General features: G+C 27.9%; 3 protein-coding genes across 11 annotated transcripts in view; 2 read left to right on the forward strand and 1 right to left on the reverse strand.

Moving 5' to 3' along the window:
- The window catches only part of LOC126903016 (calaxin), an 8,006-nt gene extending 2,344 nt beyond the window's left edge, over positions 1-5,662 (forward strand). For 5 of the 9 annotated variants that reach the window (XM_050680900.1, XM_050680899.1, XM_050680902.1 and 2 more), the window contains 4 exons: positions 3,484-3,651; positions 3,747-3,864; positions 3,923-4,176; positions 4,227-5,662. In XM_050680900.1, coding sequence (XP_050536857.1) covers positions 3,484-3,651; positions 3,747-3,864; positions 3,923-4,176; positions 4,227-4,452 — 766 coding nt within the window. In that variant the 3' untranslated portion in view covers positions 4,453-5,662. Of the gene's footprint in view, positions 1-227; positions 341-2,027; positions 2,126-2,300; positions 2,323-2,940; positions 2,963-3,483; positions 3,652-3,746; positions 3,865-3,922; positions 4,177-4,226 lie in introns of those variants that run through there. The other 4 variants (XM_050680904.1, XM_050680906.1, XM_050680907.1 and 1 more) reach the window with 4 other exon arrangements.
- Positions 5,663-6,302: 640 nt separating this feature from the next.
- LOC126903013 (CCR4-NOT transcription complex subunit 11) lies at positions 6,303-9,890 on the reverse strand. The gene is made up of 9 exons (XM_050680892.1): positions 9,653-9,890; positions 9,497-9,588; positions 9,001-9,149; positions 8,273-8,544; positions 7,610-7,733; positions 7,341-7,550; positions 7,136-7,275; positions 6,906-7,071; positions 6,303-6,755 (listed from the first exon to the last, which is right to left on the reverse strand). The coding sequence occupies exons 1-9, from the start codon at positions 9,688-9,690 to the stop codon at positions 6,546-6,548; spliced, it is 1,401 nt and encodes a 466-aa protein (XP_050536849.1). The 5' UTR covers positions 9,691-9,890; the 3' UTR covers positions 6,303-6,545.
- A 163-nt stretch (positions 9,891-10,053) lies between these two features.
- Positions 10,054-23,628, forward strand: part of LOC126903015 (protein spitz-like) — a 45,993-nt gene continuing 32,418 nt past the window's right edge. The window contains exon 1 of the mRNA XM_050680896.1: positions 10,054-10,160. Within this exon, the coding sequence (XP_050536853.1) occupies positions 10,129-10,160 (32 nt within the window). The 5' untranslated portion in view covers positions 10,054-10,128. The remainder of the gene's footprint in view (positions 10,161-23,628) is intronic.

Here is a 23,628-nt window from a genome sequence, read left to right on the forward strand (position 1 = left end):
TTTTTTAATGAAGGGTACATAAAACAATGTTTACACGAACATATTTATATGACAACGTATATCATAGATTTACTACTACAGTTATACATTTTTTTCACACAAGTTTAATTCTTACTGATTTGTATCTGTAATCACGTATACTTATCAAGTTAAATAAAATCTAGAATTGTTGGCAACATAGTCACCAACCATAGCTGCTAATATTTTTTAAAAAATCGTATCGTCGTTATTAAAACATAAAAAATGTCGATAAAAAAAACATTATTTGATTTTTGTTGATTATTATTAATAAAGACCAGATTAAGAACACAACTTTTAGCTTCGATGCGAAGCTGAGAAGGTATTAATTTTACTATGATATGTTTTGTTTTATTATTATTTTTTTTTTTTGTGTCTGTTACCACTCAATCTCAGCTCTCACTGGACCGATTTTGATAATTAATACGTCACAAAAAAATTGTAAATTGTATCTAGTCGAAGACATTACTCTCAAAAATTGAAAAAAATTCCCTCGTTCCCAGTAGACGTGGGAAATCCTTAAAAAAGTTAAAAATTGGTAATTTTCGACATTTTTTCAATTATTTTTTCTTGAAACTGCCATAACTTTTTAAAAAATGAACAAATCAATATAATTTTTTTTTCGTAAATACCTTAGGTATTAACCTATAATTTAATATATTTGTGTGAACATTTGACCTTTACAGGGGAGGTTTAAAAATGGCAACTTTTTCATAAAAAATTAACTTTTGAAAATGTTCCGGAAATACTGACGCTTTTATATATATCTTAGATTAAAGCTTATGTAATATACTTTAATTTGAAAAAAAAAATTGACCTCTGATTTGTAAAAATAGTCACTGTATTCAAATATATACTATTTTTTATTAAAATTCTGGGTTTTGTATTTATTTTATTTTAAAATACCTTATAAGGGGAGAACACAGATTTTCATATATATTATATAAATGTAATTGACATAGCATAGAAAGTTAAATTTATTCAAATATTTTTCGTTCTCTCAAGTTGAGAAAATAATTTTACTTTGTAGTTTATTATTTTTTACTCTACTTGTGTGTGTTACTACAAGTCATTAATATTAACTAAAAAAACTAAGTTATGTCAACGGGAAATTAAATTAGTTAAACTATAAAGTTTATTAGAAAAATAATTTACTAGTTAAGTTGATAAATTAAAAAAAAAATTAACTTTTTAACTAGTTAATACCCACCATTAGTGGATATTAATCATTCTTATGATGTTTAATTAAAGTTAAAACTAAACTAAACAATAATTTAAAACTATTAAACTATTTATATTTTTGGAGAATGTAACAAATACCAACTATGAATAATAAAGAATTCAAAAATGTCAAAATAAGTTATAGTTTATATCAAATATTTAACCCTTCCAACTCTCTATAAAAGCAAAATAACAAAAAAAATATCAAATTTGAATTTAGCGACTTTAAAACATAAAAGTGCACTTTTATTGTTTTTAAATATTAAATTTTAACTTGTATTAATTTTAATCAGGTTTTTTCGATTTTAAACACTGTGAGGTGCATAGTTTTCCAAAAATTAATTCCTGCTTTACAAAATTTTGATTTCTATATATCTAAAAAAAAAAATGAAACCAATTATGAAATATTTTGTGATGGTTGGGTAGAAGATGTTCTGTTCAAAATTCATAATTTTGGCAAAATAAAATTTAAACTGAATAAAATTTGAAAAAAAATTTTTTCATTTTAATACATTTAACTACGAATATAAAATGTATAACAACTTGTATAAAGTACTCTCACTTGAGAAGAACACAAAAAAAAACATAATAACTGTTATTTTTAACTTAAAAAAATAGAATAAGTTATGTAACTTATTGTGATATGTATCACAATAACTTTTGTTGATTTAGGTTATGAGTAACATAATATTGGTAATACTTTTTATATCTGATTAAATTATTCAGAGTAGTATTTACATAATCTGACAATAAAACTTATGTCTGAGTATCTGTTGGTACAGTTTAATAGAAGTACTAAAAAACTGTAGGTATGAGTGGTAGTAGCCCAACAAGATCTTTCTTTTGCTGTTTGGTATAAGTCAATAATAGCATTAGATTGCTCCGGGTATGATTTTTTCTAATAAGTGTTTTAATACATTTTTTAATAATTTATGAACGTTTATAGTATCTTTATACAAAAGAACTCCATTATTTTTATTAAAATGCAGTCGCTTTATTTCAACAAGTCATCAATTCTGCGGCAACATAAATAATAGCAATAATATGGACAACTCGCAATCAATAACAATTACTTTAACTTTGGTTAGAAGATAATAGATAATATCTACTAACCTAACAATTTAATATTCTTACTGAGTTAAATATCAGAACAGTTGGTCTAGAATCACATCATCAAAACAATGATTTCTATTACAATGCATATTATAATTAAAATTTAATCATAACCATACATTTAAAGTTTCAATTAAAAATTAAGTACATGTAAATAAGTTTAAGTCTACTTAAACTGTTTAGTATTTTTTTTTTAACTAGGCTTTTAGACTTATTTGATTTAATCGAATATTTCAAATAATTTTCAATTTATAAATTGAAAAGTATTGTGTGTAAAAAGCACCTATAGTCATTATTAGGCGAAACAAAACAATGTTACATATTTTTTTTCACTGTATATTAAAAAAAAAACTTAAAATTGGTGTATAACTAAGTAAATAATAAAACTTATTTTTAACTTTCTTGTAGCTATTAATAATGAAAAATACAAGTTTCTTAACATTTACTTTACATTTTAAAGAGTAAAATTTGAAATATGTATTTTACGCATCACATATATGTTTGTATGTAAAAAACTAATTCCCTATATTATAGAAACGTATAAAATAAAAATCTCTTCAAATCACAAACTTTTAAATAAGTATTTGAAGATACACTGTATTTATTAAAAGTATGCACCTAATAATTTTAGTAGATAAATATTTGGTACGTTTTGGTTAATCTATTCAATCTCAATATTGAAAAAAAAAGTTAAGTTCGTAAATATTACCAATAATAGATTAAACATTTTAAATAAAATAATAATTAAAAAAAGACATCACAATGTGATCGGTTTATCATAGACCACTCGATTATTGGTCGAATAAGTACAATATTGAACATTTTTGGTATTTTTTTCTTACATAAATTTCTTGATTTATTAGTTATTGATTACTTTCTAGAATCATCCCTTATAACTTTTAGAGATGTCGGTTCTAAATAAGATCATATAATATTATGGAAAATAAATTTAAATAGATACCAAAGAGCATTTTAAAATGTAGAACTTAATAAATTTAAATGTCACATTTAAATTAAAAAATATTAAAATGTAACATTAATAATTTTGGAATATTATTGTATAATAACATAACTAAAATTATGGCTTATTATTAATTAATTAACTACAGTAAAGTTTTATTAATTCCTTAGGAATCAATTTTTGAACATAGCTAAGAAATGGCCAACAATAAAATCGGTAAACTCAAAACGTAAACAGTCGATTGAACAATCCCAAGCTACTAAGACTATGTCAAAAGTTAAATTGTCGGGACCTCCCAATCTTGTGGAAAATTTATGCAAGCAAACAAGATTTACCAAGTAATTATAAAATTAATTGAACTTGAATAAATTTATATGTTTCTATAGTTAAAAATTATTAAGATAAAATTCACTAATTTTATGTTTTGCAAAAGGAAAGAAATTATTGGGTTATGTAAACTGTTTAAAAAGTTGGTGACTTTTTACAGTACTGAATCTACTTCAACGGTTGCAGCAATGAGTTCATCAGTATTAATTTCAGCACCAACACAGGCATAAACTTTTGAGAAAAGTAATAATATGTTATAACTAACTATTATTTATCTTATAGGGATTCGACAGGCTTATGTTTAGGGAGTTCTTGCAAAATGAATTTGGCATATCTACAGAGGAGATACTCACGGATCGAATATTTTGCTTCTTTGATCATAGAAATGATGGTGTAATACATGAAGATGAATGGGTCAGTGGACTTTCAGTATTATTAAGAGGTACTCAAGAAGAACGAATTAAGTACACATTTACCATTTATGATCTGAACAATGATGGATTTATAAGCCGAGAAGAAATTTTTAATTTACTGAGGTAGCTAATAATACTAGTATTATAAATGTGTCAACAATAATTTTTTATAGGAACTGTTTGGTTAAGCATCCACAAGATGAAGACCCAGATGAAGGTGTAAAGGAATTAGTGGAAATTGTTTTAAAAAAAATGGACCGTGACAATGATGCTAAACTGTCTTTTGAAGACTTTTCCTCTTCTGTGAATAATCAGTCACTCTTGTTAGAAGCATTTGGTCAGTGTTTACCATCAGGAGAATCAATAGATAAATTCTTAAATTTAATAAGTCATGTTTAACAGTAATATATTAGAAAACTTAATTTAGATTACAATCTTAAGTTATAGTTTTGTGAGTTTACATAGGTTTCCCATATGGTGGTGCTTAGCACTCCCAAAAATTTTGAGTAACACAAAAATTTGGTAATATATTATTATCATTTATAACAATTCCTATAATTTATTAAAGTACTGAAAAGTGGACTAATTAGCACATAAAACTCTTTTCTTTTCAACTTTTTATAACTATCTTAAATCTCAATTTCTTGTTGTTGGGCATAAAAGCCAAAATTATATAGTTTTCGGTAAAAATAACCTAATTTGTGATTTGAATAGAAACGAAAAATTTATGTGTATTATTTAAAAGTTAATCAAATGAAAGGTTTTTTTTTGTGTACTGTACAATTAGAAAAAAGAAAGAAAAAAAACATTCCAACGATTTGTCTTCTATGAATAATCAAAAGTTTTAAATCATGTAGTTTTTAGTGGATAAGTTAAATTTTTTTTCATTTTAAATATGTATTGAAGTGTTTCAGAACAGAGATTTAATCATTGTCAGATATTAATCAGTACCAATCTAAAAATTGCCTTAACTTCATTTTTATAGACCTCTACTATACTTAACTTTTTAAACATTTTAATGAATAAAAATTATTGTTTAGTTGACACACATATTTTTTTTTTCATAAAACTATTATTTAAGGATGTCTTTGAGACTCAATGTAAAAATTTAAAGACTAAAATAATAGTTTTAAAAGATTTTTCTCAAAAATAATTTTTTGTTGGAAGATATCATGGATGTTTGTTAACCGAAAGTATATTCTAATACTTATAAATTAATTCAAGTACTATAACTAAACCATTTTTGCCAACAACCTGTGAAGATTTTCATTAATACGTTTACTAAACATTGGTTATGCATTAGTATAGTGCAAAATAGGTTTACTAATATTTCTTATGTATTGAAAATGATTTAATTAAAATACTTTTATCAGGTTGATGTAGGGGCTTTGTACTATACAAGTCACTTAGGAGACTAAAATTTTAGTATCTTCGAGTTTTTAACTAAATTTGTGCTTATGTCAGGTTAAAAATTAGCAATCATAATTAAATTATGACAGCTAATTTTATAATTTTATATAAAAAAAAAAAATTAATAACTAAATGTAAAATATCTATCTACTTGTAATGTTTTTTTTTTACAAAAAAATGTACCTATCTATTAAATTAACAAAGCTATTTTATTTAAGAAATAATATAATAATTTAGAAAATATTATGATTTTAAATTCTTATTACGTAGAAATTATATTCTTTCATAATTTAATAGGTATAACATAATCAAGTTTCTAAAAAAAAACAATTCTTATCAAAACAAACTTACAATAATTAGATTTTTGGATTCTTAATATACAAATACTGTTCTGTATTATACATTTTTATTTTAAATTTTCAACCCTATTTTTGAAGTTAAAACAGTGTTTTCAACACCAAGAGATCCTATGTAAGCAACAAAATTAATTTAATTTTTAAACAAATTTTAAAGGTTAGAAAGAGATTAATTAAAAAAAAAGTTGGAGTCATTCAAACAAAAAAGGTAGATTAAAAATTGAAATTAAAAAAGTATAGTTCTTTTAGTATTTAAAAATATACTTAAAATGTATTGTTTAAGTCATAAAAACTAGAGATTTTTTTAAAATTTTTCTATGATTAATCATTGATAAACAAATAACATGAAATTACAAGTAATTGGAAAAACATTAAACCTTTTATAAGGGGTTATGTTTTTTTTTAGTTATAATAATATTTTTTAGTAATAGGGTTTCAATTATAAATAAATACTGTAAAAGTGAATATTGCATTTATTTAGTTTTAGTTTTAATTTTAATTGTTTATTTATAAATATTATATAATTTTTAATTTTATACTATACATTTATAAAATGTATGAGTTTAAATATTTTTTACAGACAATAATATATTTTACCTACAATGTTTATTTAACAAATATTTATTTATTATAGTCTCACCAATAATATAAATCAATAATAATTATTATCATAGAATATCTGATCTACTGTCTGATGTCATTTAAGATGATTAATATATTATACTATTATTTATCTTTAGGCACTACTTTTTCTTTGTCTTTATCTTTATCTTTGGCAGCAGCTATTGTACTAGGTGTTATACCAGCAGCAGCAGCTATATTGCCAATGCTACATGTATCACCAGTTTCTAGTTGTTTCAATAAACGGAATAATGCAGAAGCTTCTCGAATTTGAATAAAATCGATACAAAAAGCTTGAACTTCAATGAATAATTCCTACAAAATAAATATATAAAATTTAATTCAAGGTAAAATTTATTAAATCTACTATATTTTGATTAATTATCTTAAGAAAATCAATTTGGAATAATTTATATTCTTATTTTATTTATTGAAAATAAATTAATTTCAGTATTTTTACTCTACCTGCACATTTATTATTTTATTTCTAATAAGTGATTGTAGAAAAACACAAACTAAGCGAACTAGTCTATTTTGCATATATTGATCTTTTATTGTTTCACAGGCAACAATACAGTTTGATATGTAAAGATGAACAAACTCTGTGGGTAGTTCAACTGTAGTAGTTAGTCTTAATACAAATAAGAAAATATAAAAATAAAATAAAATAATTAACAAAATTAGTTTTTAAGTACCGATTTACTACTTCCATTGAATGTAAAGACATTTCCATATTAACTAATACTGAGAAATACTCCGTAATATAATGGGATTGCATTAATTTTAACAAAACTTCAATAGCAATAAGTGGATTATTTTCTACTAAATCAGGTAACTATGAAAAATAAATCGTATGAAATAAATACTGAAAATGTAATAAAAAAAAAAATTCCTTATTACTTTACACGGAGTGAGTCCTATGTAATATACAAGTTTAGGGTCATTCCCAAGTTCAGCCAGAAGATGTTGTTGTTGTTGTAAAGTAAGAGGAGCTTTCAGAGCTTTAGACATCAACTCTCGTGCTTCGGTAGCAGCACTAGTTGATACACACATGGTTTTATCATACATGATTTGGTGGTTTGATCGACTGCTCATATTAAGCCATACCATCTGTATAATAAGGAAATTTTTAGAAATAACATATAAAAATGAATTAGTTATTTACATACTTCTTCTTTACAAACATATAAGGGAGGCACAAGTCTCATCATTTCTGGTTTAAAATTATGAAATACATATGACTTGGGACCACTAGTAAGCATCTCTAAAACTTGCCTTGGTCCTTCTTTTGCTCTATAAAAAAAATATGCTAAGTGTAATATGAAATATTGCATGCACTCCATACTTGAAAAATTATTATTGTTATGTTTATATGAAAAGAAATCAATAAATAATTTTAATGTTTATCTATTTTGTAAAATAATTTTAATTTAAACAATATTTTTATTAGATATTAAGGAGGTTATTAAATTATTTTAAATAATCATGAAATGTGAAAGGGTCTTTTCATAATATTCACTGATAATTTTCAATATTGCTTGAAGTGCTTGAGGATATATCCATGTTTGCAGTTGAGTTCTGACGTTTTGGACTCATTGCAGAGTCCATCTTCAGAGTAATGGTTGCTAGTCGGTGGCTGCAACTATACTGTTTAATCCGAAAATTCAGAACTCAACTGCAAACATGGATATATCCTCAAGCAACAAGACAATCCATGAAAGCTTTAACACATTCATAATTTTCAATATATAAAAATAAATAAGTTTACAATAAACACAAAAAAATCTAGTTGTCATTTTATACAAATATAACATCACTATACTTATTATTACTCAGTTTTTTGTGGATCAGGTAAAATAATTGGCAGTGAACTTTTTGCAGTGCGGGGAAGATTTTTTCGACGTTCCTTTACAGTATTAAGAATTGAAGTAGTATTTACTACTGGTTTGCTGGGATCATTTCTAGCAGTTAATACTTGTTTAGCTGACTTTTTCAATAATTCTTTAGAGTTTTGTGATATAATTAAATTTGACAAAAATGTTTTCACTGGCATTGTTAATATTGGCAAATCACCAATATATTCATTTTTACTAACTTTTTTATGCTAAAAAAAATATTATAATTAATATAAAGCCTAATATCAAGAAAAATTATAGAAAACAAAAACAATGAGTTATACATGCATGTAAAAAAGAATTTAATTTATTAGTAAAAATTAAAAAGTTGACAACAGATAAAGATTATATAAAGATCATTTTGATGATAAAGTAGGTTTTAAAATTATATGTTTACCATGAAAAATTTCAATAATATTTTTTCATATTTATCTTATATTGTTAATTATTGGAACAATCTTAATGGATATGTAAACTAAAATATGAGAAATATCTAATGGTTTTGAATACAATGAAAATAGAAAATCAAGTTAATTATTAAAAAAAAAGGCAGTTATTTGAAGATAATTTAGCTTACATAAGTAATGCCAGATTTATGTTTTTCAGTATTCTATGTTAAAATTAATGATATTTTATAAAATAAGACAAAAATGTTTTAAAATTACCAAAAGATGCATAAAAACTGGTGCTAATGGATTTGTTGCAATGGGTTCATTTCTGTATAATTCATAACATAGTATGATTGCAGCAAATTTCTGTGTTTGATTTAATAAAAAGTCAGAATGTTGAATCAGCATAAGTAAAGTGCATCCAACTAGAAAAATCATAAAGATATTTTATTTTTAGTAATATATTAAATTTAATATATTTTTTTCAAAGTGAAATAATTACATAAGTAGTTTAAGAGTTAACACAATTTAAGCTAACATTAGATTTTAACAAATTATATTATATAATGTCTTAATATCATTTAGACTACAATATAAACATTTTTACAAAAAATCTTTCTTAATTTTAATGATATATAATTAAAATTTTATTTATTAGGTAAGATTTAAGAGTTTCCTAAATATAGTTATACAATATTTATTTTAAATATATCTCATTATTTTGTAATAGTAATAGTAATAATATTTAGTGTGTACACTTGTTTTAGATTACCTTTAAAATTATCTTCTCGTTTGAAATACTGATGGAGCTGTGATACAAGATATTCTAAAGTCTGGTTCTCGACAGTTTCTTCGCTAAGGATACTAAAAAATAATGTAGTAATTATGGTAACATGAAAAAATCTGCTTTATTAATTTAAGATCATACTTCATAAGAACAGTTAATTGGTTAACTGAGAGAAACATTTTTGTTAAGTAAGAAAAATAGTACTGGATTTATCAAAAATAATAAATTCAAAACAAATGATACAGTTTTATTCAAAATAAAATATTTTTACTTAATAAAAAGTTTACTTAAAATAATACAAAAAATATACATATACTTCTAGATAAATTAAAATAAATAGATTTTACTTAAAAGAAACTTCTCTGAGAATAATTATTGTTAACATTTTGAATATATAATAAGTTTATTTTCAGTAATTAAGATGATAACTGTTGATAATACGAACAATGCTACCAACCTTAATATAAAATTCTCGACATAATCATGTTTAATTGTATCACTGAGATTGAAAATAAACGGAAACTGATGGATTTTAAATCACATCCAATTTTATCGGCATTAAATATATGAAGTTATTAAATATTCATTTACGATATCGCTAATGTGGATGCAAGATAATGTTTAACGTAAAAATCCATTTCAAAAACAAGTAAATAATAATTAATTTTTAAATAAACTTAAGTTTTAATTATTAATATGTATATTTGACGTAAGAATCTTAGTATGTGTAAAAAATATAATATGTCATTAGAAAGTATATTTTTTTTTGAAAAATAACTTGTGAGTTTTTATAAAAATCATGGTTTTCATTTAAGGTGATGATGGGTAAATCTGTTTTTATTGTGTTACCTACAAAGTTTTGAAAAAATTGTAATCATAAAATCGCAACATCATGCATAAAAATAGCAGTATCTAAATTTTTCATCATGCTTACTGTTACAAAAAGAAAGAATAAAAATGGGTTAAATTATATGTCCCTATATTATTCATTTATTTTAAAATGTAGCGATTGAATTCCAAATCTTCTTCATTATAAATGAAATTAAATTTTTAAAATAAAATCAACAAATAATAAATAGTGGATTCATTTATATATATATAAAATTACGAAATTAATTTATAATCAAAAAGGTTTTAAATAGAAAATGTTATGAGTTTTTTGCTGTAATAAAATTTAATGAATATTGATTATATAAACTTAATACAAATAATTTAGTTGGAATAGTCTGATAATTCAGTTTATAAGTTAAATAGTCATAATAAGGATTGTTACAAAGAATAATTCTGGTACCTATACATAATTATTATTATATAAATGTTTAATTTTTAATTCGTAGAGTGAAGTGAAGTAAATATAAACAAATGGGGTACTTGTAAATTCATTTTTGCTCTTAGAATATTTACTAGATTTTATTTTAAAGTGAAAAGTTAATCTAGTAAAATGTATTTACAATTATCTTCATCGTTTAATTTCACTCTATATTTCTTAAAAATAATTAAGTAAAGTTGATTTGTGCTTATATCGGAGACATTCCGTCGCTGCATAACTGGTATTATTTCTTTATTTTATAAAATTTGAATATATACAGGTGGCATAATAGCATCACGTGGTATAGTGAATGGTTACCGGTTACCACTTAATTTTATCATCTCTTTTGTAGTATCAGATAAATTATTATTATTATCATTGTTAATAAATCGTGTTTAAATTAATTCAAATTTTAACTTTTTTTGCTAGCTTTCTGTTTTGATGTTAAATACAATTCATTAACCATATAATGTTTAATGTTGTCTTATTAGGTTTTAATATGTTAACATATTTTATATATATATACATATTATTGTAAATTGTGAAAATTTCCAATTAGATTAATATTTTGGTAAAGTATTTTGTTGAAAGAATTTATGATCTCCATGGATACTCTTCTGGATACCGTTTATTAAACATCAATAAGCACCATGGATAATTTTAATAAATAAAGGTTGAAATATTTTAGATCAAAATTTTTTAGTTAATCAAAATTTTTACAAAATTCTAAATTTCAATGTGTCAGTTTCAAAATTATTTACTATAAAAGTTGTACACTTCAAAGCTCTCGTTATGATGCATTTTGTTTCAAAATAAGTAAGGTAATTGTTTTTCATTTACTAGTATTTTTATTATGTACAATAATGCATACATTTCACTAAATTGCTATAATTTTTCTTTAATTAATATAATTATATAAAAAAACGCAATAAAGCAATAAATTATTATTCATAAATAAACATTTTGATAAAATTAATGTTTGGAATGCCACATATACACGTCATGGTATTAGATTATAGAATTACAATCATTAAATTTTCCCTATTAGTTATGGAAATTCTAAAGAAAATGACAAAGATGTTTTAGTTTCAGTTAAAAATATAGTAATTTGACTCTGAAATTTACCACTAGTACTAATAAAATATTTAATAATAACCTTAAATAATCTACTTATCATGTGGGTTGTTATAGCATATAATTTCTTGAAGCTCAAAAATATTTTAAACGTTTTAAAAAAATTACATTATACATGAATGTTAATATTTATTTTATGTTTTCATTTTTTCTAGTTTTGATACCATAGTTAGTGGTAATAAGTATCACGAATAATATTCACAAAATTAATTTTTAGTTTAAATTACATTTTATCGTACGATTATAATAACTTATCTAAATAGCAAAAAATTCAATAAGATTTATATTTTTCTCGTTTTTCTGGAGGACGAGAGAGGGAGAGAGAGAATCTCTGTCTGGACGATCAAATCGTAGTACGTTGGTGGAGTTAAAATGACCCTGTAATACTATAATATAGTAAAATAATGTCCCCTCTCAGCGGGATTTGAGGGATTGATTACCATCGTTGTTGTTATACAATATAAATCATTACTAAACATATTATCTATATGATAGTTCTGTGAAGTATTGATGATACAACGAAGAATAGATTACCATAGTCCATGAAGAATAGATTTGGTAATACGCAGACAGAGATTAGTATGTTTACGAGATAAAAAAAATGTAATAAAATCAAGGTTATTGGTTACTATAGATACGAATTCAGAAAAAGTTTCTTTTTACTTATCTTATTTTTGCGCTGTGGTAGTAAGGTCTTAGTACTTAATTAATGTGCGAATTCTACTTGAACACATCAAGAATATCAATTAAAGCATTTAATTAATTTGGCATTAAAGGCAATTAGATTTGATAGGTTCTTGTACATAACTTATTGTTGAACATATTTAATAATATATTAAGCAGGATAAAGCTTAATCAAGATAAAAATTCAGTGTTTAAATTTTGTAATTACAAATACTTCGTTTTGTGAATTTTATGTTTATTTAATCGAAGGAAATATAAAATTAATCGTTGTAAGTTTTTATTATTTTGACTAATTTGTTGAGATAAAATAAATATATCCAAGGTGCTGACATAGATTGGGTTTCCATTAAAAATAATCTTTAATTTACGATTTTAAGAAAAAAACAGTTCTTATAAACCATGTACATTTACACAATCATATTTTTGTTTTCAATATAATTTTTATTATATACATAAATTTGATAAATTTTTTTTGCCAGATTATTAGAATGTACATTCCTCAGGTTTTCCATAAAAAAATGTAAGATTGATTATTTTTTTACTCAGTACCTTTCCATGTCATTGCTTTACTATACGAAACATATTATTTTCCGATTTAATTAGGATTTCTAGGCGTTTTTTTAATAGTGTGTGAATAATAAGCTTAAATTAATTAAATACATATAACAGATATTGTTTAACACTTTTGAATGTTTAAAAATATATGTTGGTGAAGTTATACATTGAAAAATAAAAATAAAAATAAAATTAACATTTATATTTTAGTTTAATTGTACTATTTATGCATTTTGATACAACAAACATGAAATTTTGGAAAAGTATAGAGAAATTTCAGCTGTATTTAAATGCCAGAAATGGTCACAAGGTTTGGCTTGTACAATTTTTCTAAAATTTATTCATATTAGTTTGGTTTTTGAAACAAAAGACCTTTGATAATTATATCTAAAAAACCCTCATTAATGTCGATATCAATTTTCAAAAATAATTTATAACCTTATACTTTTTTTTTGTTTTAATTTGAGTATTTTACAATTGTAAAGGCGTGATTTCAAAAATGCATTTTTATCTTAACGCCTAAAGTTTTTGGGTAAATAGGATGTCTGTTGATTAAAGAAAAGTAGTTTGTTTTGTGTGCTGAATTAGATAATAGCAGGTTTGTTTGAATTTTAAAAAATTAAAAAACATTTAGTTTAATATTTAATTTTTTTATGATTGTTAAAAAAATGTGAGTATATTTTACGGTTATATATGTATACGCGTTATTACAGGTTCAAAAATTGTATTTTGAATTACTGCGCAGATTACATTTATAGTTTAATCTTGAAATTTCAATTATTATTGTTAATATATTTAAGATATCATCTGGCAGTATTTTGTTGTCAGTTCGACATTTATATTTAATAGCTTTTTTGTTAAATTGTGCTTTTGAATACTTGGATTACATTATTATCGTTGTACTTAAAGGATATTTTCCCAAAAATTGTTTAAGACTTGTTTTTTTTTTTTAAAGATTTTGTAATGATGCATAATCAGTTAATTCCGGACTTATTTGCTATCATATATTTCTATTTTTTTTTTTTTTTGTATTTTATTAGTTGTATATCATAGGGATTTCAATTCGAAATCACCAGTTTTTTATACGTTTGCTTCAATATATGTGCACATAATACAGTATTCAAATTAACTACGCACTACATATTACCTCCTGAAGAGATTTTTTACCGAGCTTTATCAAATTGAAAGCACATGTTTAGATTACTTCGTTTAATTTCTCTTATATAGTATTATTCAAATTAAACGAAATGACGTATAATCGTCTAATCTAATCGCTACTATTTTATTTCAATAATAATAATAATAATATTAAATAACAAGTAATCTTAACCGTAGAAGACTTGCGAGACCGAGTTTGGTGACCTTGTTAGTAGTGCGTGAAGTGTCCAAAATCATTAGAGCCTGGAAGAGCATAGTACACCGAATACCAAGGACTCTGTGGGAATAGAGATAGAGCGACGAGAGGCAGCAGCGTGTTGTTTTTCCGTTTAAAATAAGTTACACATCATGTGTATGTATTTGTATATATATAAATAAAATACCTTGCCAGGTGCAGAACACAGTACTGGAGCGCTGTCCATACCACCTGGCTTCTGTGTTCCTTCGGAGAACATCGCGCGCGAGTCTCGGCATTCTCTCTTCTCCAGTAACTCACCCGTAAAACCTCCAGAACTATTCGTCCGTTTCACATTATACACACGTCAATACACACATCATAATATTAATTACGTGTAACAGTTAGTAATTAATGGTAACATGAACTTTGAAGAAGTGCGGCCACCTGATCGTTTCGGTCATTATTGAAATCCAAAGATGACACGTACATTATGTTCGATCAAATTATTTTCGTTTTAAACTCATTTGTTAACTTTTCCTTCTATGAAATAAGTCTTGGTTTTTTTCTAAAAACTCAACAACAAATTCGAATAAGAAAAATCAATATTTTTTTTTTTACAATATAATATTGGAGTAAATAACGACGAGTTTATATTCCTAGAATTCTTATTTCAGTTTTTATGTTCCGTCTTACGTTTTTAAACGATTGCTTTATGAATTTCATTAAATATGATTAATACCTATTACTTTTTGAATTTTACTCGGATTCACTGTTCAAAATTCTTACTTAGTCATGATGAATCGTCAATTTATCAGTTAAGCTTTAGTGAAATAAATTCGAATTGTATTCTATTCTGTTGAGTCAGTTGTTATATTTTTATATATGACTAGTTGTTATCGTGTTCGAAAAGTTGTATTATTATTAAAGGGTATAGTCAACATCTTAAATTAATGTTTTCAAAGTCATCACTTAATCCTGATTTCGTTTAACTAAAATATTGTACTGCAATATGAATCACACCGGGGCTTTTAATGATTTATCCAATTTAAATGACATTTGGAATTGCAAGTTTAACAAATTGACATAAATATTTAAATTTCCGGCGTCATAGGATTTTACTCGCTTAACAAATAAACTAGGTCATAGGTACGTTTTAAATTTAATGTTTGAGTTTTAGTCCCGCACGAGACATTGACATGCATCCTGCTAACCGTATAATTCACTGTGTGTTATTTTTATTGGCTTTTTATGGGCAAGTCAAGGGTATTTGTGTAAGATAATAAAGAAGTGTTCTTGTTGGTAGAATTTGCTTTGTTTAAGTCAATTAGTGATCTTGATAATTTATTTTTTCTTATAACTCGGTAGTTTTTACAAATACAATTAAAATTCTGCTATTAATATTTTTTAGTGTCACCTAAAAAAAATGTTTATTATATGTTTAATAGATCAAATTATGGTTGCATAATAGTCGATATTATTTCATTATGTGGTGAAATATTTGTCAAGTATAAGATAATAAAAATTGACAATGTACAGTATAATATGCCGCTTTAAGAATTAGTCATTTACTTTTTATGTATTGACAGAAGCATTACTATCGGTAAAACCCATCTCGGTTGTTAAGTAAAAAGGCTTTTAAGGTCTTAACACGAGTAACAATACTAAAATCAAAAATATTTTTTTACGCTATCTGAAAACAGTATCTACTATAGTACTGAAACATTTAATGAGTGTTTTTTTTTTTTATGTATGTGATATTGCAGCAAACATTTTTTCTTGTATAGTCACACTTTCAAGTTTCTGAGTTTTTACGAATTTCAATATTATCATAAAAAACTTTTTTATAATAAAATTTGCTGAGTTTTCTTGGGTTTGTTGTAATTTGAAGAATGTTGTAAGTTATCGTTGTCAGATTTATTGTGATTAACTGAGGCCTCATTGTTGAATATAATCAAACAATTACAACTTTATCTTTAATTCCCTTAAGGATGGTAAACGATAAACAAACTAACTGTGGTTGTTGGCCTACTTACTGAGTTATGCAAAGTTTTAGTTTATAGAATTAAAAATTTTATTTCTAAGGCTATGTGAGGCTATTCATTGTAAAAATAATGTAATTAAATGGGTTGACAACTCTATATATTTAATAACTCCCAGCGCGTATTTTGACAGTTATTGAATTTTGTAATATTATCACAATTTGTGAAAATTATTGGAATTTTGAAATAGTTTATTTGATTTTTAAATAATAATGTTTTGTTGTAATCATTAATTATACAATTATGATTACTTGAATCGTTATTACTTAAACTGGTGACTCATTATACGTTATACACCAAGTAAAAATTATAGCAATTCAACTTACAGTTCTTAAATGAGTTAAAAAGCAATTAAACAATTATTTTGCTAAAATGCTAGTAGTACTTTATTGATACTTGGATTGAAGTTTAAATAACATAATATAAATAAAATGTTGACTTTTGGAAAAGTGGTGAAGTGTTTAAAAGCTTAAATGTTAAAATATTAAATATGACAACTGAGTAATTAAAGCCTTCTCGATAATGTGTTAATCTCAATATTTTCATCATATAGTGTTGTAGTACATATGATTATTATGTCCTAAAAATTATGAATGGTTAAAAAAAAACCGACATTTTAACGAAGACTTCGATTAAAAATCTTTATTGTATTTTTTCTAAATAACAAATTTTTATTTAAAGATAGTTTTTTATTTTCCTCAATAAATAATGTTCCCTTATTGACTTATTCATTAAATTTATTACCCTTTAATATTTATATATATTTTTTCTTTTGTTAGTATTGTCATCTCGTAAGTTTTTATTATGGACTCGAGTGTTTGATACATATTTTAATAGTAAAGAAAATTAGTATTAATAATCGAAGTAATATATTCTTGTTTAATGTGCAAAATGCATTCCAAATTGTTCATAATTTTATTTTTTTATCACTATCTTTGAAATCATTTTGCCTATTCAGTTCGCCTGAACGTCAAAAATGTGATGAATAATTTCAATAATTTACGGTGTAAGCCATATTCTTTAGACTTGAACAATTTTTTTTGTGTTCAAATGGTCTAGAAAACTATTTTCTAGACTGAAATTAGAGTTTCTCTATTCGTTTTAAACTCGAACAAAAATATCTTCAGTTTTCCATGATATTCCTTGTTTGTAATTAAAGCAACAATTGCTCGTGTAAAACGGCACCAATTGCTAGGGAAACGTTAACCAGACGATTTATAAAAAGAATATTGCACCCCAAGGACTTGTTACTCTTCTTTTTCGTTCATTTTTATTTATTTTTTAAACAATTTATACGCCCTCATGAGTAGTATTTACAAGCAAGTTATTACTCCAGTAGCCCTTTAAAACTCAACGGAGGGTTGTTCTTTACGTAACCACGTAGCAATCTTAGTAGGGCGCGGAATACTATGAAACGGTGCACGTTGTTTTTTGTCACTCCGAACAAACAACGTTGAACAAATTGTTTGTTTAAAAAAAAAAGTCATCTGCGCATAGTTTTCATTGCAACGCAGCTCCGAGTACGTGGCCGTAACGTACACGGGCACATGTGAAGTTCCTCGGTGAATTTTGTCACGAAATTCACCTATTGTTGCGAATTAAAGTCAAATGCAATTTATGTTCGTGTTTCAAACAATGTCATTCCCAAAGGCTGGCCGTGCGATTTTCCTAGGAATTTTTCGGACGTTTTTGAAGAGCATTATGAGAAATGTGCCACCCGTAAGGCGTCGTTCCCGCCGCGGTGCCACAATACCTCCAAATGTGTGGAGAGTAAAAAAAAAAAAAAATCTTCGATCAGAAATTTGTCGCGTAATGTCGCGCGTTTTATGTGAGGTCACGTATCGACTCGCAGCCGCTCGTTCCAATGTATTTATGTCAAATCAACTGCGCCGGTACGTGTCTATGTGCCGTTGTTGTTGTAATGCGGCGACGTGGTAAACGGGCATTACTTTGCCGTGTGTGTACTCTGAACTGACGGCGGTGGATTTTTCGGTGGAGAGAGAAAACTGCAGGGAAACATTATCCGCCGCGGTGTGTATTATTTATCGTACACGTATTGAATCGTACGCCGAGAAGAACAAAAATCAAGTACGCGGTAAACGCGCGCGTTTTGTGTCGTCGAGTGCCGCGCGCGATTCGGGTGCCTCCTCGGTTTCCTGGAGCGCACACAAAAACAAGGAAGTCGGGCGACGACCCATTAAAATGTATACGCGTACGAAAAAAACGAACGCTATTGAGCACTACCCGACTTACGGTACGTGTCGTGTCTGAAATTTTTTTTTTTTTTGGGCGTGCACCACCTCTGGTATCGACCAGGTGCTGCGGTGTTGTACTCGTCGTCTGCGAGGATTTTGAATAATATCGCGTGCCCGGTCGTTAAATACTATTATCTCGGTTCGATTATCGTTGAATAACTTAACCAGCGTTTAAATAATTACATTACTGCCGGCGACCGGTTTTACGGCGCCTCTGGGCCGTTTTATCCGAACACCTCCAGCAGACTTTGCCTGCCGCAGCCCGATCGCATACCGAGTTAACCTTTCTATCGTTTAATTGTCTGAGGGTTAAACGCCATACGCGACACCGCGTGTATCGTTGAAAAATACTCTCGGCGGCAATATTCCGTGTGCGTTGCGCACACCGATTTTTCGGTTTTACCCGGACGAGGAATTTGTTGCGCGCGTGCTCGCCGGACGACGGGCCGGATTATCTGGCCCGAGGTACGGCGCTGTGTCGTTATGCATTTATTTTTCTTTCATTATTTTCCATCGCGGCCAATTCCGAAAACTGGACACCGTAACCGCGTACCTACGCGTATTTCATTATGTGAACGTTTAGTTATGTTATTTTTGCTTTTTGTAAACGCCGCCGCCCGGTTGGCCGCATTCAACAGTTTTGACCACCGCCGTCGCTGACCTCCGACAAACTGCCGCGCGTCGCATACCGCCGCATGGACGTTTTTTTCTCCCTCCGCCGGCGGCCGGCCACAGCAACGTATGTTATCTGATAACCGGCCGCACGTTATTACACGAAATTTCACGTGCGTCTCGCGATTCGTACTCGAAAATATAACAATATACGGTGGCCGCGTGTTGGACGCATTTGCATAACTAATTGTGTGGGTCACGCATGCCTCTCGGTCACGTATTCGGTGTAGGGTTTTTTTTTTTTTTACTTTTGAAACACTGTCGAGCGCTGTAATAGTAATTTAATATTCAAATATACGGTGTGTATTATCTTTGATTTTGTACACCGTGCGGTTAGCAGCCCATAAAATTATCGTTGCCGCCGAATAGCCGCTGTCTCTCAAATTTTCATCGAGTCACGACCACCACAACCGGTGACATTTATTCGTGATTAATGATGATTTGTATTGTTTTTGTGAACCTCATCGGCGGGTACCGTAATTAAGCCCGGACCCGTCCAGTTATATCATCGAATTGTTTAATATTCAACCAACACGGTTCATTTGTTTTATTGAGAAAATTATAAGTATTCGTAATTTATGCGGTTGCTCGAGAATTATCATACAAAGCGAATGCGTTCCTACGCGACCGTTTTTTAATTTATAACTTGGACTTTTCTTGATTAATTTTAAAATTAACCGGTGTACTCCGCCGTTGTCTTGGGAAAACTTGGACCAACAATTATGTTGCTGACCGTTTGATTGCATTAATTGGATTTGATTTACCGAACGTGTCCCCGTCGTGGTGCTTTTAATGGGACTTGCGGTGTTGAAAAATGACAACGCGCGGTTTAATTAAAACGGTAATCGTCGGCTCGATACCAACTAAGTAACCGTTCGTCTTGGAATGTTAAACGTTCTAATTTTTCATCGGACTACCGCTTAGGGTCGCGTTAATACCTAATTAAATATTTTCGAATCGATATAACTTGGAAAAAAAAAAAGGGACGCGCTATTAAAAAAAAGAAAGTATTTTACGTGTTCATCTGTGGAAAGAATTCGGAACAACCGGTTAAACAAACTGCAGTAGGCGCCCGTCTAGAATTACTTCTGTAGAACGTTCCGGGGGTTGTATGTATTTGTGTGGGGAGGAGCGGGTTCACGTTTTTCGGGGTTTGTGTTAGTACGTGCCATTATCCTCTGCGTTTCGTATTAAGAACCTGCAGCTGGAAACGCCGCTCTATTTGGCCCGTGCCACATTGGACCCGTACAGTAATGCAGTACACATAATTTATTAAATGAAATTTTTAACAGTTTTAACGAGTTCAGCGTTTTGAAAACGTCGAGAAGTTTGTGCATAAAGACGGCATTAGTGTAATACTTGTTTCCCCAAAAACATTCCATTTCACATCAAAACACAGTGTTTTATCGACAAACATACGCATTTAACTTATTGTACCTATGGGTCCCAACTGGTTTATACTTTAATGTATTGTACTATAATTTGTTGAATCTATAGCGCTCCATATGGCACATGGGAAAAACGATCTATGGGTGGTTTCTCTTTTTACTGAAAGGATTCAAGTTGAATAGGTTGTAAAGATAAATAACTTATTAACTTGAAATGTCTTACTATATAAAATTACATACCTTTCAATGTTGCATTATCGATTTTGTATTTAAAAAAAGTGTACCCATAAATAAAGTTATTATCGGTTTTGTAGCGCGTATTTTATAAAAATAAAATTAATTGTACATTTTTTAAAACCAGTTTGTATAAATTGAATTCCCGTAGTATTTTTCATATAAGAATAGTAAAAAAAAAAAAAAATGGTATTTGGAGTTTACATTTTATTGTGATTAATTTTTCTTTAGTTATTTTATTCGAAAATCTATCTATAAGTATCAATGTTTTTAAACTTAATGAGGATGTGTAGAAGTTGAAATATTTTTTACAATAATATTAGTGTAATTTAAATTTATATCACTAATTATACGAAAAAAATACAATTTTCTTCATAATTCGAGACGAATTATCTAATAATCATATCTTATGCCGTTTTATTTACAAACATATATTACTTGTCATTATAATTACTTTAGCAATTAGCTAAATTAAATAAAGAGATAATTCGAACACTTTGGATCAGGGTGGATAACGTAAAGTTATGATGAGCTTCTCTAAAAAAGTAATATATTAGCTCTATAAGATTAGGAATGAAACGATGAAAAAAAGTTTACTCATTGATGCGGTTAATAAAACAATGTCAAAATAGTAAGCAACGTAATTATTACGTACACCGGATAATCATAAAGAGAGGATAAATTATGATGTTGTATTTAATTTAATTGATTACTACATAAGAGGGGTAGCGTTATTATTGAATAGTTAATTTTCATCATTTATGATAAATAAATGTATTTTCCTATCTATTATTATGCATGGTCTTGATTTGAATGATATGTTACATAAAAAAAAAAAAAAAATTACAAACATTATTGTTGACCTTATTAAATCAAAATAATTATAATATTTTCTTTTTAATTGATTGTTTATTTGCAGCGCTGTGTAATAGACTTTCTTGCAACTGATAAATAGTAATGATGCTGTAGCGTAACGTTACAAGGTGTTGAATGTTTGTGCTGTCTATAACTTGTGTAGATTGTTAAAATTATACATAATAACGGCTATAGCAAATGCCATTTATGATCCCAAAAGTATCATTTAGGGAAATATCGTTGCACATTTAAATTTCCTGTGTGAACCTAAAATTAAGTTTACATCTATTAAGATGAAAATTATAAATGTAGTCATATATCATGTGATGAATGCTATTATTAGTCGTGTATTATGAGTGTTAATTATCATCTAATGGTACTCGTAGCACTTTTATTGATTTCGAAATATTTAACGATATTAAAGATTACTTGTACTTAGCGTTTTTGTAATATGGAGTAGAGTAATGTTAATTAACGGTCGGTTCAAACAACATTGAGTAATTTTCAGTGTTTTTTTTTTTTTTTTGAAGCATTTGGTTGCCATTCATTGATGTTAAGTGTTGAAAGAGACTAAAGGTGTTCATTTTTTAATTTTTAAAATTGACGTCCCGATTAAATCAATCACTCGTGATACACGGCGTTGAAAGAATAGAGGAGAAGTGCAGCATCAAGGAGGCAGTCGGACTCGGTGTGTATAATATACCGTAAACCTATTGTTCGTCTACATTGTCGGTGGCAGTCCAATTAGATGCGTTTGGCGCACATGCCGCACACACGCACATAGGTATACACTACCGTAATGATTTTGCGATTTTCAGTAGTCGTTGTTTACCGAAAATAAGGATGAAAAAAAAACCCACCCACCCATCGCGTCCCGAAAACAGCAGAAGGGCTCACAAATAAATACATACATAAGGGAACCCGATCGAGTAACATTTGGCAAACTCGCGGCCGTCAGTCATAGCAGCAGACGGGTCGTGTTCCCCCGTCGTCGCCGCCGCCGTAGACCCCGCTAAGTACCTCAAAGCAGTAGCAGCATGTAGAAGGTAAAAGAATATTGTGGGAGGAATTAAATTAAAACTTGTTAAAAGGGAGTTCGCAACAATCTGACGGGCAGATGGTGGCGAGGCTAACCAGGGTACCGTAAGCCACGTGTTGCTGTGCATCGGCGACAACCCCGGCGATTATTAAACACACATCCTCCTTTACCGTCCTCGTTTGATATTTGGCATATGCAACGTCACCTCGGCATCATGAAGACATTCGCGTTTTTACGGAATTCCTAAAACTTTGGCACCGTTTTTATCGTTGAGCTACTATACCCGAAACCTTTAGAGTTTTTTCCGACTTAACCGTATCGGTTTTTTGCCGATGCAAGTCTTAGCTGGATTTTGTAGCTGCTTAACGCATTGTAGTATTATATTTTATAATTTTATTCCGCAGGTATTCATAATGAATTTCGGTATGTGCCCGTTGTAGGGCAATGTGTGTGTGTTGCCGTCGAAGGGTTGAACCATACCGTTAAGGTACGTGCCACAATAACGGACAGATGTGAGACACGAGCGGGCGAGAGAGAGATGCCGAGACACCAAATGGCACACGACCGCTGCAACCTGATACCACTGGCACCGGGTGCTTTTGCTTTCTATATTCTTA

The sequence above is a fragment of the Daktulosphaira vitifoliae genome, unplaced genomic scaffold (assembly GCF_025091365.1).
Source record: "Daktulosphaira vitifoliae isolate Bord-2020 unplaced genomic scaffold, ASM2509136v1 Scaffold_3, whole genome shotgun sequence".
NCBI lineage: Eukaryota > Metazoa > Arthropoda > Insecta > Hemiptera > Phylloxeridae > Daktulosphaira > Daktulosphaira vitifoliae.